At 41.8% G+C, this 16804-nt stretch overlaps 1 protein-coding gene across 1 annotated transcript in view; it reads right to left on the reverse strand.

Annotated features, from left to right (window-relative positions):
- si:ch211-286b4.4 (zonadhesin) overlaps positions 1 to 16804 on the reverse strand; it is a 91358-nt gene that overhangs the window by 49144 nt on the left and 25410 nt on the right. The window contains exons 32-48 of the mRNA XM_061827297.1: positions 15878 to 16027; positions 13225 to 13404; positions 12929 to 13045; positions 12433 to 12582; positions 11939 to 12091; positions 11518 to 11733; positions 11342 to 11446; positions 10064 to 10208; positions 9167 to 9378; positions 6317 to 6535; positions 6073 to 6179; positions 4607 to 4760; positions 2956 to 3055; positions 2637 to 2800; positions 1604 to 1840; positions 1348 to 1520; positions 45 to 165 (exon numbers count right to left, since the gene is read on the reverse strand). Coding sequence (XP_061683281.1) covers positions 45 to 165; positions 1348 to 1520; positions 1604 to 1840; positions 2637 to 2800; positions 2956 to 3055; positions 4607 to 4760; positions 6073 to 6179; positions 6317 to 6535; positions 9167 to 9378; positions 10064 to 10208; positions 11342 to 11446; positions 11518 to 11733; positions 11939 to 12091; positions 12433 to 12582; positions 12929 to 13045; positions 13225 to 13404; positions 15878 to 16027 — 2703 coding nt within the window. The remainder of the gene's footprint in view (positions 1 to 44; positions 166 to 1347; positions 1521 to 1603; positions 1841 to 2636; positions 2801 to 2955; positions 3056 to 4606; positions 4761 to 6072; positions 6180 to 6316; positions 6536 to 9166; positions 9379 to 10063; positions 10209 to 11341; positions 11447 to 11517; positions 11734 to 11938; positions 12092 to 12432; positions 12583 to 12928; positions 13046 to 13224; positions 13405 to 15877; positions 16028 to 16804) is intronic.

Here is a 16804-nt window from a genome sequence, read left to right on the forward strand (position 1 = left end):
ACAGTATATTTGTCTCAGGTGTGTGAGTATGATTTGTGTCCTACCTGGTGGGCAATAGTATCCTGTAGGACACAAAGTGGGAGTGTAAATCCTGGACATATTGCCTGTGTCGGCATCCATGAAGCCAGGACAGTAAAATCCTGCCGGGCATGTAACACACTCTGCCTGTGGAGAGGCAATTTGCAAATGCATATTTGGAGGAAAATATTACAATAAGGAGCAGATGTTTAGTACAAGTGACAGACATGAGAAGCCTTGAGCCGCTTATTTCACAGATTGAGTTTGAACAGTTCAAATAGTTACTATAAACATAGTGGTGCACGTGCAGATGCTCTAATACTATCTCTTATGACTTCAAGGGAACCGAGCTGAATAGGCAATTAAAACATCGAACGACACTAAGGATTTTAAAAGGTTGGATGCACTCACCTGCAGAATACGGGAAAATTCAATACAGAGAGAATGTCGCCTTCAACGAGTTATTGAATCTGTTAGGCAATGATTCATTTAACAAGATGTTTTTTGTTATTATTAAACTCCATTTATGTGGCTGCATTAGAATATAAAATTACAAGCACTAAGATGTATTGCATTTAATGCACACCTGTAAACTATAGCTGCAACAGTGTAGATATTGTTTAAAAATGTTGCAATTCCCTAAACCAAATTGTGAGGAAAAATAAAAAAAACAAATGCATTAAGGCATAACATAACAATCTCCAGCTGCGATGCTAACATGTTCCATCGGTGTTGTTAGAGGCAGAGTATTCTGATTAGATAGGTAATTGCTGCTTTGATGTTCACTCAATGCGGTGACATGATTGCTGTACCATTGCAGCCCGGTTTTCTATTATACAAAGTCAAATATCTCTAAACCCTAAAATTGGCTGGGCTGACTGAAAAATAACAACTTTTGAGCGTCTATAATAGGCTGCTCAAAATGTTTCTTGAAGTTCAAATGTGCTTGTAGCTTTTTCCTGATAATTTTGTGGTCATACCTTAAGATCAAGACCTTTTTTTTTTCATCTTTAAACATATACAGTATTTCTCTCTGGTCAATTTGACTTTATAATGTGAGCAAATGTTAATGCACTTTGCACCTATGAATATGTAAATTTATTTGAAAAAGATGACGGGTTACTGAATGTTGTAAATGACATTGGTTCGTCTTCTATTCGGGAGGTTCTTGACATTTGTGTCCCAATTTAGAAACACAGCTTTAGATTTTGCAGGTGTACTTAATGTTTCGAATCCCATATTATGTGATGTGTAACGTACATCAATCGGCTGAATTTTGTCCCTGGAGGTTACCAGAACACATTCAGCAATCATCAACATTTTTCTTACTTGTCCTGGTAAATTTTGGAAGGTCCCTGGCAAGCAAGGTACTGGTCTGTGAGAACCTGGTGGACACATGTGACCATAAGGGCAAGGCACTGAAGTATTGCGGTTTGGACAATAGGACCCTGCTGTGCACATGAGAGAAGGAAAAGAGAGCCCCCTGGTGGTGCAGAGGAACCCTAAAAGGAAAAGAAACGCAATGTACTGTATGTATGTCAACCAAATTACTAATTGTTGCAAAATGTGATGAACTAGGACTGACCTGGAAGACAGGGCAGGCAGTCAAATATTTGACTGTTCCTGGTTTGGTTGCTGTAATGTCCTATAGGGCAAGGTATTGGAGCCGAGGAACCCTGGGGACAATAATGGCCCTCAGGACAGCGGTCACCTGTCAAACCATCATCTTCTGGTGTGGGAGACCAAGCACCGGAGGAGCAGTAATAACCAGCCTCACACGGGTCTGAAGCAACAGTCATCCCACGTGACGGGCAGAACAAACCTACACGAGCAATACAGCGTAAATATATCCAGTACATACATTAACTAGACACACTGAAAGGGGAAATCCAGTGCTTTGCATGAACAGTGTATCCAATAGGTCATGTAACATGTACCCTATTTTGACAATGTGATGTTAAATCCTCTCTCATTTAATAGTGTTTTGAGAAGATTTTTATCGACAATTATGAATTTTCAGGGGGCGATGTCATTTTCGCGAGTCACATGACCGGAGGCCGCTAACAGCCTCCGTCGCCTGGAAGCTCGGCTCGCAGCCCCCCGCGAGAGCTTGCTCGTCAGACTCCGCGTCATTCCCGTCCGAAGAACCATCCTAATATTCATCATTAATTACAGCCACAGGTTCAAATCTGTATGGAAATATTCCTCCGTCTTCCCAATCAACCGATACTGCTATTTCTTCATCAGATGAGGATAAATCAGAGAAATCGGCGCTGGGCATAAATTGTGTCCCATGTAATTGAGCCTTTGTTGCGGCAAGGTACACATCACATCTGCGCACGTAGTCATGTGATTCGCGAAAATGGCAGCGTCCCTGAAAATTCGTAATTGTCGATGAAAATCTTCTCAAAACACTATTAAATGAGAGAGGATTTAACATTGCATTGTTAAAATAGGGTACATATTACATGACCTATTGGATACACTGTTCATACAAAGCACTGGATTTCCCCTTTAACACGAGGTGCACCTGCAAGAGCTGTTTGAAACATTTTGCATTAAAAAGATAATAAGAACTATTCAACAACTAATCCAGCTCAGCAAAGAATATCCTTGACCTGGTGGACATGGTAGGCAGTCCTGGACCGTTGCCATTCGAGTGAAGGGATTGATGGATCCCGCTGGACATGGGTAGAGGTGTTTGGACGAGCTCCCAGCAGGGCAGTAATGTCCCAACGGACACTCATAGAATGAGCCATTTCTGCCTCCAGGACAATAGAACCTTCAAAAATAATCACTGAACTGTTGTCTTATTGGAAATCGTGTCAAAGTATCGTGAAGCATTGTTTTCTTTAATGGAACTCCCATAATTCATTGTGTATATATACAGCATTTGTGTTTATAGAGAGTGTGTGTGGCTTGCATGAGCAGGTTTACCCCTGAGGACAGGCACTGCAGCTGGCTTGGCCGTCCTCTACGCTGACGGTTCCCACGGGGCAGAGCTGAGGAGCCGCAGAGCCCTCTGAACAGTAATAACCTACAGTAGTTGTGTGTCCGCCGCAGTCATAAAAGAGACGCACACTTAAGCACACAAGCGTAAATGCTCACAATCCATGGCAGATGTGCTTCGATTTCCATTTTCAACGCAGCAGCTGCTCGTGTTTAGACCAAGTGACTTGAAGAAGAGCTTTGTTTACACGTCATCAGTCTGGTAGGTGGCTTATGAAAATTCTCAATGAAATAGTTGACTCGTCGTTTCCAGTTGCCCTAGTGTTTCTTTGTGTAACATGCATAAAAGGCTTGTTGTGTGCTATTCTCTGTGTAATAACATTATCGCTAATTGGCTTAAGTAGGATACACACATACCGATTTTGAACATCTTAATTCAGTCTAAAACGGGGGTGAGCCCACACAGGACACTGTTTATTGCTAGGCAATGTGGTGTACTCAGCACACAACCCACATAATGATATCAGGCCCAGTAACCCCCCAACAATTATGCACCAAGTGATGTTTTCTACGTATTCATCCATCCCTCAATTTTCTAAGTCGCTTATGCTCACAAGGGTGGCGGTGGCGCTGGAGCCTTTCTCAACTATCCTTGGCCAGGAGGCGCGGTACAGCCTGAACCAGTTGCCAGTCAATCGCAGGACACACAGAGCCAGACAACAGTCACACTTACAATCACACCTAAGGCCAATTTAGAGTCTGCAATTAATGCATGTTTTTAGGATGTAAGAGGAAACCAGAGTACCCAGAGAAAACCCAAGTGGGCACGGAGAGAACATGTAAACTCAACGCAGGCAAAGCCAAATTTGAACCCAGGTCTTCAGAAATGTAAGGTAAATGCGCTAACCACAGTCATCCACTGGTTTCCTCCCACAACCCAAAACATGCATGCTAGGTTGATTGAAGTCTTGAAAACTGCCAATAGGTCCGGATGTGAGTGCGAATGTCCGTTTTTTTTTTTTTTTTTATCTCTGCCCAGCAAATGGGTACCGACCAGTTCAGGATATACTCCGCCTTTAGCCCAAAGATAGCTTGGATAGGCTCCAGCAGGCCGGCGACTGGTGAGGTAATCGGTACAGAAAATGGATGAATGAATTTCCATATTTATCAAGGTTCTGGCGTGGCCTAGCCAGTGTCCAGACCTAAACCCAATAGAAAATCTTTGGAGGGAGCTGAAACTCCACGTTTCTCAGCGACAGCCCAGAAACCTGTTTGATCTCGAGAAGATGTGGGGCAAAATCGTTCCTGCACTGTGTGCAAACCTGGTGAACAACTACAGGAAATGTTTGACCTCTGTAATAGCAAACAAAGGCTACTGTACCATATTTTAACATTGGTTTTCTCAAGTGTTCAAATAATTATTTCCGGCTGTATCACACAAAGAAATTATTAAAAAAATCATACATTCTGATTTCTGTATTTTTCTTTTTCGATTATCTCTCTCACAGTGGACATCTACCTACGATGAAAATTTCAGACCCCTCCATGATTTCTAATTGGGGGACCTTGCAATATAGCAGGGTGTTCAAATACTTATTTTCTTCACTGTAGATCGCGGCGTTTCATTCTTGTTGATCACCTTTTGGGCACAGTCCTCCACCGTCTTCTTCCGAAAGTGGGTCAGGCTGAACCGCACCCCCTGCGCAGAAGAAACCTTCCAAGCATTTTCCAGAAGGTGCCGAGAGACCTGGAGCCTCACAGTAGGAACCAGGGAGACACGGCTCACAGTCCGCCTGACAGGGGATGAGAGGGCCGCAAAAGAGAAAGGATGAATGCGAGGACCTAATAAAAAGATGAGTGTGCCTCATCATAATATTGATAAAGGATTAAATATTGATTGGCTGTCATCATGAAAAAACTGTTAATCAGTGTAAGTAATGTGCAGACATTGCAAGGCACAGCTGGAGAACAATAACTTGATTTTCATTAACTACAATAGACTAGTGTGTAATACTACACAGGGACACGTAGTTTTCAGCCCTAAATGAATACAGTACATGAATAAATTCTCTTTCTTTTGTATTTTGCGATTGTGTGTATTCTCTCAATGACTACATACGGTATAACGTTTATCAGTTGGCCTTCAACAGATGTCTCAATATCGGTGCATATGTACTCTTGTCTGTTCTAATCTATTCATTGTTTGTAGCCCTTATCTTGGAGCAGAGCGAAAAGCCTGGATTGGTCAGCCAGTCATTCACAGGGCATATACGCAAACAACTCACATTCTCAATTATGGACAGTTCAAAGTTTTCAATTAACCTAACAAGCATATTATTTTAAATAAAGTAGGACGTTTGACTACCAGGAGCCAGGTGGCAGGTGTGTCCAGAGTGCTGACTCTGATTTTATGTTTAATTTGAATATGAATACCACTGTGTGATGAACGGGACACCTCTGAACTCAAAATATAGATCTTAAATATTAGATTAAATTGGGAAATCATTATAATTTAGCATAGTTTATTTACTCATTTGGTGTCATGCACCATTAAAGGTGACCATCTTATAAAACATAAATATGAACAGTAGGCAGACATCCACAAATAGATCAAACAAAGTGTCCTCTTGTGTTGCACCCGAGCACTTAAAAACTGAGCCAAACAAAATGTCTTAGAAATGAGCAAGTACTCGATTTTTTCTTCATCTGATATTGCAAAAAAATATCCAGCGCATCAGACAAAATAACTGCCTCCTTTAATCGTGATACAGAGGACAATAAAGCATAAGATGCAGTTCATTTTCAACATTGTTTAGTTGTCACAAACAATGTCAGTGCCTCCTCTGGGACGGAGTGGACGCACATCATACATCTTCAGTCACCTGACAATTTATTAGGAAATCCTACACATTTTTGCATCATAACTGATTATTTCCAGCAGTATCTTTGCGGCAAAATACTTAAAAAATAGCAAAGCTAAAGCAACAAAACACCCTTAGAGTCAGGACAAAAACTTTTTCAAGCAACAAATACGATGAGATTTTCTACAAAGTAAAGTGCCTTTTGTATGCAATACTACAAAAAGTGATCTTTAACGAAAGTCACCTGGGATGGCAATTTGGTGAAATTAGAGAAAGTACCACGAGGACACGGCAGAGGATGAACACTGGCCTGGGGGCAATAATGGCCAACAGGACAGGGCCCCCCCTCCCCTGTTGAGGCACACAGAGCAAAACAGGGTTGCCATTTGACAAGCATCTCAAAAGGGGCCCGTTGATGGAAAGTGTCAGCCGAGTGGCCGGATTATAAACGAGCAGCATATCCTGTAACCGCATGCGTGCTTGTTTACCTGCAGCCTGCGAGACAGGACGAGGAACGGTGTTTCCACGTGAGCAGTAATATCCTTCCTGACACCCTCCGGTGACAGTTGTGCCATTTGTGGAGGAGCAGTAATGGCCACCATCACACTGCTTGCACTGTGAGACGGACCAGTAACCCGGGTCAGGACCGTACGTTCCCTCTGGACAGCTTCTCAAGTCAAAGTCAGTTCTTTCAGGGCAGTAGAAGCCTGCAAAGCCAATACCAGGGAGTACAGTATTCTCTCGCTACTTACAGAAGATTCAGTGTATTTCTTAGATTTTTTTTTTCAGAATTATATCACAGGTAGGATTTTTTAAGTATCCTGAACTTTTTGGGAGAAAAATACTGTTTACTAAAAAAAAAAAATCCTGAAAAATGAATAAGAACACATTACATAATGCACAGTACTGCTGTGTATTACAATTTTAAAAGTTGAAAATGTGTTTAAGAGTATAGAACATGTTTATAGGTGTATGGTTGAGGTTAATAGGAATGTAGAGACAAGAATCATACAAGATTAAAATATGTATGAATAATCCCAAAAATATGTGGACACTATTTTGCAGATATCCCCTATTGCGGGGTGAGGAGGTCTGTAACCTAGCCACCATATTAAATGAGGGATTACTATATACTTCATGAAAACACAACAATACTCAACAATTACTAACTGTACAATGGTACCTTGAGATGCAAGTTCAATTTGTTCCATTACTACACTTGTAATTCAAAACACTCAAATCTCAAAATATATTTCTTTATTGATATAGACGGAAATGCCATCAACCCATGCCACCCACCCGCCAAAAAATGTACTTTTATTTATAAAAATACTACTGTTTGTTTTACTTAGGCTCCAGCATGCCCGCAACCCTTGTGAGGATAAGCAGTGGAGAAAATGGATGGACAAATGAATGGAAGTTATACTTTAAAAAAAAAAACATACAGTAATGACATAAATGGATCTATTTTCTTATGTCGCTTATCCTCACAAGGGTCGCGGGTAGTGCTGGAGCTTATCTCAGCTGTCAATGGCAGGAGGCGGGGTACACCCTGAACTGGTGGCCAGCCAATCACAGGGCACAAAGAGACAGAGAACATTTGCACTCACAATCACACCTAGGGGCAATTTAGAGTCTCCAATGAATCCATGTTTTTGGGACGTGGGAGGCAACCGGAGTTCCCGGAGAAATCCCACACAAGCACCGGGAGAACATTCAAACTCCACACAGGCGGGGCCGGGATGGAACCCGGGTCCACAGAACTGTGAGGCCAGCGCTTTACCAGCTAAGAGAACATGTTGTATAAGGTAGAATTCTTGATGCAATGTATGTTTTTACTTTATAGAATTTTCGCTACCGCGTTTTTTATTATAATTTTCTTTTCATTCATTTTAAAGTCTATAGCTTGAAACTCTCAAGTGTCTTTGGGTAATTTCGTGGCTTCTTGCTTTAAATCATGCTGCTATATCTCCTTACCTTTTGCACAGGTTGGCCTGGAGTAATATTTGCTTAAGGAGAATTAAAAATGAATTGAGACAGCTTTACTTGTGATTTTCACAATTCAAATAACCTATCGGTACGCATTTGGTGACTTCAGGGATTCCACTGGGTCAGAATCCTTTGCATACTACTGTTCTACACAAACCTATTCATATTAACTGTAATTGGAAGCATTCTTGAATTTAAGGGTTAAAGAACTAAAGACAATTCAAATGTTCATTAATAAAAAGAAGAGTAAAAAGTTATTGTTCAATCGAAGAAAGCTTGAGCTTCACTTCCACCCAAATTATTGTATATCGACGGAGTGGGATTCAAACTTTCAAAAGGGAGATATGTACCACAGTGCTGAGGTCCCTGATCAATCAGCCGGGGGGAACAAAACCAGAGTTCAGCTATTGATCGCAAAGCAGTCCTGTATCATCATTCAACCCTTAGCCCGAGAACTGCAAATCTTATCAGTCAATACGCAGTATATTGTCATCGGGGATAATGTAGGTTTCAAGCAGGTTGTCGTGGTCTGTCGCAACAATTCATGTCCACCATCTGTCAATGCTATTAACCTTTTTGTTTGGGGGCGGGGGGGTCTATGTGTTTGTTTTTGCTGTGGCGATAAAACTGAGAACACATGACAATGAGGTCATGGCATTACCTCTCAGCATTTACAGTTGAAGCAACAAATAATTGGAGTCAGCGGTCACATCCTCTATATCTGCTATGTGGTAACCAATAGAGCAACTATGTGGTAAGCAATAAAAGAGAGGCAGCATGTTTACGCGGTATCTGGAGATTACTATAACTTGTTTTGATATAATTTTGCACTTTCTCTCATTCCAGTTAACCAACAACATCTCACAACATTCATATGAACTTTATCAAATAATAGCAAAACAGTGATTATTTGCCACTTGGAAAGAGAAAATGTCGTCTGTAGTTTTTTTTTTTTTTTTTTTACCATCACCAAGCAAAAATGTGGGGGGAAATGCCCTGATTTGACAGCACTGAGTTAGTTAGTTAGTTAGTTAGTTAGTTAGTTAGTTAGTTAGTTAGTTAGTTAGTTAGTTAGTTTAGTCCATTTTTGTTGTGGCCATGTAATGCAAATCCAGATGGAGCTGTGGTGGAAAATAGAAAATCTACTGTATGAGTCAGCTGCAGCCTACTTTATAATGACGTTTATTGCTCATTTTTAATAAAACACCATCACGGTCCACCAAGTGAATTTTCAATTAAGTCAGAGAGAAACCTTAAGGATTGCTCGCACATGATGGAGGTCTGTCATATTCTTGTCATGAAATAGTCACTGTCCGTTAAGGTCTGTAAAAAGCACAAAAATGTCAAACCTGGAGGGCACAGATGCAAGGTGCCAGTCAAGCAGTACCAGCCTGGAGGACAGGGCTCACACTGAGTGGCATGTGTAACGGCAACATATGTCCCCGGATCACAAGGTATTGGTTCAGCACTTCCTTCAGAGCAGTAGGAACCTTCAGGACAAGGTCCTCCTGTCACTCCATCGGTAGGGGAGGGAGTGACAGCTCCTCCGAGACAATAATACCTTTATAAAATCATAAAATGAGAAAGAGGAAGTGCATTATACACTGTTTACCAAAAGTCACTCTACACTTTCTTTATCTAGTTTGTTTTTCAGTCGCATTCAGACAGATATGAGAGCCATCACAATTTGACAGCAAAGGCTTTGGCTCACCAAATGACAATGGGGGAGGATTGTAGAAGTCAAATTTCTATCCTGAGGGTCGTTCAAAGGCTTCAAGCGGAATGTTACGGTGCCCAACAACCTGAAGTTTCTACAAGTGAAGCTCACCCAAGAATGTACTGAATCAAGTTTTTGTGGAATCTCAGTTCCAGTGTAGCCCACCAGATAGACTTTTCCTGGATTTGTGCGAAAGCCTGCTCTCGTTTGGTTTTTTCATCAACCTAGTAGGTCTTCCACTGCTTGGTTTCTCAAGAACAGAACCAGTTTCAAGAAATTTGCCATGAATCGTGTAGATTTGGCGTATACTAGCGCTCAAATGCAGTCGGGACAGAAAAAAAAAAATCTTGCAACATTGCTCCACCCATAGGCAGTGACCCATAGGCAAGGAACTGATATGCTTACAAAAACTCAGAAGTCTAAGCTGTCAAAACCTGATGATGACCTCCTGTCTGAATGATATCTGAAACGCAACAGAAAAAAAATTAAGTGTTGTGTGATTTTGGGGATATTCTGTATAGGGGAGTACCCTCCAATGCAGCGTCCAGTGGGGAAAGTTAGCCCAGCTCGGTCACAATAAAACCCCCCAAGACAAGTTTGACAGTCCTCCTGCGTGTGGAGACCTGTACTGTTTGACCAGGTGCCAATGGGGCATGCAATAGGAGTAGTAGTGCCTACAAGGGAAGATTAAGAGATGACTAAAGTTACACAAAACTGAATCAGAACTTGGTTTCACTAGTCATTGTGCTAAGTGCACCATAAATGGTACATTTTTACACCCCAACAGTTGAAAAAGTGCAAGAAAATAACTGACTTCGATGCCACAATCAGTAGCTCGGGACCAAGAAAGTCCTCATTTTAAAGGAAAGGGTCAGTGCCTCCGCTCTGAGCAAACACATTAATCTAAAGAAAGCAGTGTTAAAAGTTACAAGATAGATGTTGTCAGAAAATCCTTTAGGCCAGCAGATGATAATTAGGATGAATAAAACAGTTGTAGCCTTAAATTAGTGCAGAGAGGGATGTCAACAACTGCATGCAGCATACATTTCGTCACATTACCCGGTAAAACGAGCTGCATTTGTGCTGTATTGTATTGTAAACTGGTCAGATTGGAATTTAATTGAAAATCATAATTCATGGCCTCAAAAATGTATTTCAGAGTGCGCCAGTACTACATTAAATGTTTCCAATTATCTAAAAATATTGCTTGCCCCTTGACTTTAGCACATCCAAGGGAACACATGTATCAGATTCTGGCCTCCTTCCCAAGGGCGCCTCTTCAGTTTAATTCATTATGATTTCATTTGTTTTAAAATCTTTAAATGGTCCCTCCTTGCTTTACCTTTCTGAGCTGCTCTATTCCAACACTCCTTGCTAGTACCCCAGGACAGCTGAGCAGCTGCTTCTGGAGTTACAAGGATACCGAGACAGTGATTTTTTTTTTTTTTTTTTTTTTTGGGGGGGGGGTGCAGGTTCCATGCTTTAAAATAACCTAGCTCTTGTCATTAAATTTATGAAACACGTCTTAAAGACAGGTTTCAGCATGGCTTGGGACTCTGCACTTGTTTTAGTGTTTTATTTTATTTTGTTTTTTTGCCTTTGTTTTATGTTTAATTGGTCCACATGCTTAATTTGTATCTGTGTACAACACTTTGCTTTAGTGGTGGTTATTTTCAAGGTCCTCTCTGAATAAAGCTAAGTTGAGTCAGAAACATGCCTTATATCTTTTACATTCAGTATTACAGTAATATTACAGTAAACACTGACCCAGATGCTTGTTTGGGTTACTCGAGAAGTGGACGGTTACCTGCAGGGCAGTAATGACCGAGAGGACATTTTGAGCCAGAAAGCCCGTCCAACGGTGTCGGAGAGGATGCTCCCGCTTTGCACCAAAAGCCAGCAAGGCAAGGTCCTATGGGTGGGGAAAAAGCATCACAACCACACGCCAATGCAGTTACATCAATCAAGACTCCTTGATCGAACCTGCCGGCTCTGAAAGTCCTAGCGAAGGACAGTACTGTCCACTCGGACATGGCATGCAGGCCACAAGGGTGTCTGCGTGCTCTCTCGGGTTGAATGAGCCTACGGGGCAAGGGTGCTGCTCGGACATGCTTGTGCCTGCAGGGCAATAATGTCCTTTCGGGCAGAGCCTCAGCAAAGAGCCATTGGCTGGGCTCAGCGTGAGATCACAGTAGTAACCTTGTGAGAAGAAAAGCGCATACATTTAAATAATCTTTGCCCAGATGGGAATATTCTTAAAATAACACTACTGACACAGATTAGGCTAATTAATTGAATTAATGTTAACATGTAGATCATTTTGTCAACTAAGAATGAATAAACCATTTTGAGGCATGCTTGCTCAAGTATTCTGTTAAAGAACTGCATGCTAAATGGGACCCACCTGTCTCACATATCCTGCAAAAAGTTTGTCTCTCTCGATCCTGGTAAGTTCCTGATGGGCAAGACTGTGGAGCTGCACTCCCCATTGGGCAAAAATGACCAGGTGGGCATGGCAGCGCGTTTGCGACAATCTGACCAGGGGGGCACCAATAACCTGGAAAGTCAACAAGCAACCAATTACTGACGTGGGATTCTTACAAAATCTTGACAAGGCAATAGGTATGAAAAGTCGAATTAGCATATAAATGTACCATGATACAAAAGAACCTCCGAAGTCAAAAGTTCTGTCACGTGACACTATTGTTACAATTTCAAAATGATTTCCATCCATCCATTTGGGTTCATATTTTAGATGATCAATTAGCTAACATCACACATGTTTGTTTGAATTTGGAGGCATAATGTTTAAAGACAAATCTGTCTAAATTCCAAATTGTACTACCATGGCCACGTTTGACTTTGGAGGTTCCGCTTGTCATAAATCCTGACACAGACCTTGTTCACAGGGCCCCGTTGGTGAACTGAGACCCAGTCCACTGCAATAGAACCCTGCTGTACAAGGTTGACAGTTGGCCTTGTTGGTCAGACCGGGCACTGGAGAAAACGTACCAGCGGGACAAAATTGTGGTTCTCTTGAGCCTTCAACTGTGGGGTGGCAAACATAGTAGTTTGACAAGACTTCATTGGTTCGTTTATTGGTCTAGGGTGTATTTCAGGACAGTGTTCCATTAACCTAATACTACTTCATTGTGATCAAGGAGAAATGTGAAAATTGTAAATACATTCATCTATCCACATACAGATTTGTTTATAAAACCCATGGGTATTTTTCTATGTTCCTGTCGTGTACATTTTATGAAAGAAGATTTAGAGTCTGCCTGCTGTCTCCTTTCCTCCTACGTTTTTACTAAATACCCTGTGAAAAGCTCACTTAAAATGTTTATTGGCAATTAGCGGAGGAACTTTTCCGAGGTAGTGAAGCGGCACTTACCACAGTATGTCCCACTTGGACAGATGCTGCCTGTTTCGCCATCTGTTGGCTTGGCCTCGATGGCTCCTCCTTCACAATAATAACCTGGAGAGCAGGGACCCATCGGCGAAGCCAAACCTGTTGATCAACAACAGCAGTTTTGTACCAATAGTGCACTTACAGGAGTTTGTGTATGGTACACATGTACAATCTAATGCCTTTATTATTATGGAGAGCAAAACACTTTCCAGCTGTACTAGGATAATCAATGATTGTAACATGATAGCTTGTATTTAGGTTCATCATATTCTAATTACCTGATATATTACAAAAAGTTCCAGGAAGGCACAGAAGTGGCTCGGAGCTACCAGCAGGGCAGTAAAAACCCGGCTGGCAGCGACCTCCTGTGTCAGTGGCAGGGCATAGACAATTGCTGTTTGTATAATTATCCAGGTCGAATGGCTGCGAGATCCAAGCTGCTGAGACGCAAAACCAACCTGGGAGGAACAATGCATGCGGGGATACAGTAGGAGAAGGAAAAAAGGAGACATCTGGAGCAAGAACATAATGGGACAAATGCAAATAAAAAAACGTAGTCACACTAATCAAGCCTCCCCTCGAAAAAAATCATAAAGTAGTACTTAGTATTATTAAGTACTCAAGAACCCAACTTCTCTTGAATATCGTATTTTTCTTGTTTCTTCATTCTATACTCTTGATTAACTGACAAGATATTTTACCGTTTACCTTTCTAATGAGGAATATTCTGTTGTTTTTTATCTCCGAGACGATGGACTGTTACTAAATTTTCTCGTTTTTGAAGCTCTCATTTCTAGCACTGTGATGATGTTTTTTTCTGTTGAACTGTGTAAAGCGATGACTTTGTTAAGATGCCAAATATATGACAAAACTCTTTTCTCCCTTCAGGGATTCAGACAGCAATGCAGAAACCGTGCAGTCAGAAGTGAAACGCTTTTTTTACATCTGCTATCATTACTGTAGTATTAGTCATACCTTTAATACTGAAAATTAAAGGTCCACTGACATGAAATGCATGATTTTTAGTATGTTTTCAATTAAAAATAAAAAAGACATGCGGAATGGACCCATCTGGTTTTTCACCAGAAGACATGATTTTGACGTATATAGCTTTTTGTAACTCCTGCCATGTAAATCCTCTTGAGGGATTTGTTTTCGAGAAGAAGAAAGAAAAGATACGTTATAAGCAGGAGCGCACTCAGGCAGTCTCGTGTGTTTATACTAGTTTTACCTGCTGGAAGGTAGCCCGTGTTCCTTCGTGTTAGCCAAAATGCCGGCTCGGGAGGACGGATTTGCCCTTCATAAGTTTGCAAGAGACCCGGTTCGTCATGAAAAATGGATTGCACGGGTGCAAAGGACGAGAGCTTTGTGGGTTCCAAATGACAGGTAGGTGTGTATAGAGCTACTAAATAAAAATAAAAGTTGGGGAAAGGGGGCGTAATCCTCTCAGAACGTAACAAAAGATACACGTACGTAACTCAAGGGTGCCAAATGTGTCGTCTGCCGATGACGGGTTCAGCCGGGGTGGCTCATCATCGCGACGCCGAGCCAGGCAGCTTTAGAGCATTGTTGTCGTTCGCGGCTGAGAGTGCCATCGTCACGCTGCCGCCGTCAGTATGACAGTATGTAGCCGACAGCATGACAGTATGTAGCATACTCAGCCGCGGGAAATGACAATGCCGCGGCCCGGGTGCGACGTGCCGATCACGGCTTCGGCCGGGGTGGCTCATCGCGGCGGCTGAGTGCGCCATCGTCGGCGGCGATGTTTATCGCTGCCGCCATCGGCGATGAACAACGCCGCTGGCAGCATTGTTCATCCGTCAACGTTGTCCATCACTGACATCAGCAGCAGTGTTCATCACCGACGGCGGCGATGACAAACGTCACAGACGATAGCGCATTCAGCCCCGAGTGACGACAACGCCATAAAGTGGTCCAGCTCGGCGCTGCGACGAGCCACTCTGGCCGAAAGCTGAGATCAGCTCACTGCGGCGGGGCTGCAGTGACTCATCGCGCCCGGGCCGCGGCGTTGTCGTCGCTCGTGGCTGATTACACTACATACTGTCGGGCAGTCTGTTGTTAGTTTGATGTTATCCGCATATCATCTAAATATGGCTCGAAACGATTGGTTAATATTGCCCCGGTCACTTCACTCGATTGTGAGATGTTCTCTTATTCAAAAACAGCTTCCGTGTCAGAAGGGGCGTTGGAAAAATCCGAAAATCTCTCTTGTTCCTCTCCTATAGCAGGTTGCACAGCATCTTCTCAACGGTGACTGTCCCAGTGTGACATCTGCTGATGACGTTGCAGGCAATATGGCGACCACTTCGATGTCGAGTGGGACTTCTGCAACTTTGCGCATGGATGACATGCTCTCTGCTCATATTTATTGTTTCGTATAGACATTGAAGTAAATAATGTTATCTACATTTTTCATTACAATGCCTATTTTAGAATGTTTATAGGCACGTCACTTGGGCTTTAATTACCATAATACCCTTGTTATTGCTCGTGAAATTAATGTTGAAAACCGCTTCTTTATCTCTTCCCCCATCCTACTATCCTTTCAGAAGCAAAACAAACATTTCAATCTGTTTGAGGTTTCTTTTTTATTAGGACTTTGTCCTGAACTCTGTCGCTTAGTGTTGGTCATGTTCGGTCGGTTTACTCTCATATTTGAAAAGCGTGGTTCTCGACGTGCTCCATAAAGTACTTGGAGATAATACTTTTTACAAATTGGGACTATAGAAATAAAATCGAGTTGAACTGACTTCACACTCTTGAGTTGGGCTTTTTGTGTCTTACTGCTTGGTCTGCCCCGTACTTTAGCTGTGCCTAAGAAATAGAAGACAGTGTACTGACAATGATAAATTGGACTTTTTTGTGGAGGTGGGCAGTCTGGGAGGGGATGGAAAAAAACTAATTACTTACCAGCTTTGCATTTTCCAGACACATTAGTCAGCCCCTCCTTTTCACAGTAGTGTCCAGGGGGGCAAGGCAGGCAGCTGTCCAGACTCTGAGTCATGGGCTCGGGATTGTAATAGCCACGAGGACAAGGGTACTGGGTGGCATATCTTGTACCTATGGTAATCATATGATAAAATTAAGGGGAAAAAATTATTGTGGTATTCTCCACTTCCACTCACCAGACGCAACATATAGCACAAAATCATAATGGAAGTGGTATCTAATAGGACAACGCTATCAAAACATATCACCTTAAAAAGATAAATACAATAGGACTTCATGGAATACAGAATTGTATCAAGGTCCAAACAATCCAAGTTTGCCTCGGCACCAAACTATTTGTGTCATTAAAGTTCACTCATTATTGACTTAGGTCTTGTTGAAAAATATTAATTTGGCAAGCGTCTGATACATCTTTATCCGGATCTACTCCAAGTTTCTAAGGGTTCTTCCCGAAGAGAACCAAAAATAATTCTAATTTTAAAGAATAACAAAATGGAAAAGGCCTCATACAACCAGATGTTTTACAAAGACGTGCAAATAAAAGTAATGAGTCTGCAACAAATTAGCAAATGATGCAAAACTCAAGTTTTTAAAATTAAAAGGGGAAACCAAACAGAAGATCTGCTTCACATAATCTTCTTGTAATGTAATAACAGTAATCATGTAGATCTGTACTTGTACTCATGTTCTGTCCTAAGCATGTGTTGTACAGATTTCACACCACCAAAAGAGACACTGTGTGCTTGCTTCAAGTTGTTTGTTGACACTCCCATTTTAAGGTCACAGTAAAACTACAAGTAAATAAAGAACTAGATGTCTGTTTCCTCAAGCACAATGCTTTGTCTCACTAGCATCTCCTAATTTCATGGTAACACATAATTCAAAAAG

Source organism: Syngnathoides biaculeatus, chromosome 8 (genome assembly GCF_019802595.1).
Source record: "Syngnathoides biaculeatus isolate LvHL_M chromosome 8, ASM1980259v1, whole genome shotgun sequence".
Taxonomy (NCBI): domain Eukaryota; kingdom Metazoa; phylum Chordata; class Actinopteri; order Syngnathiformes; family Syngnathidae; genus Syngnathoides; species Syngnathoides biaculeatus.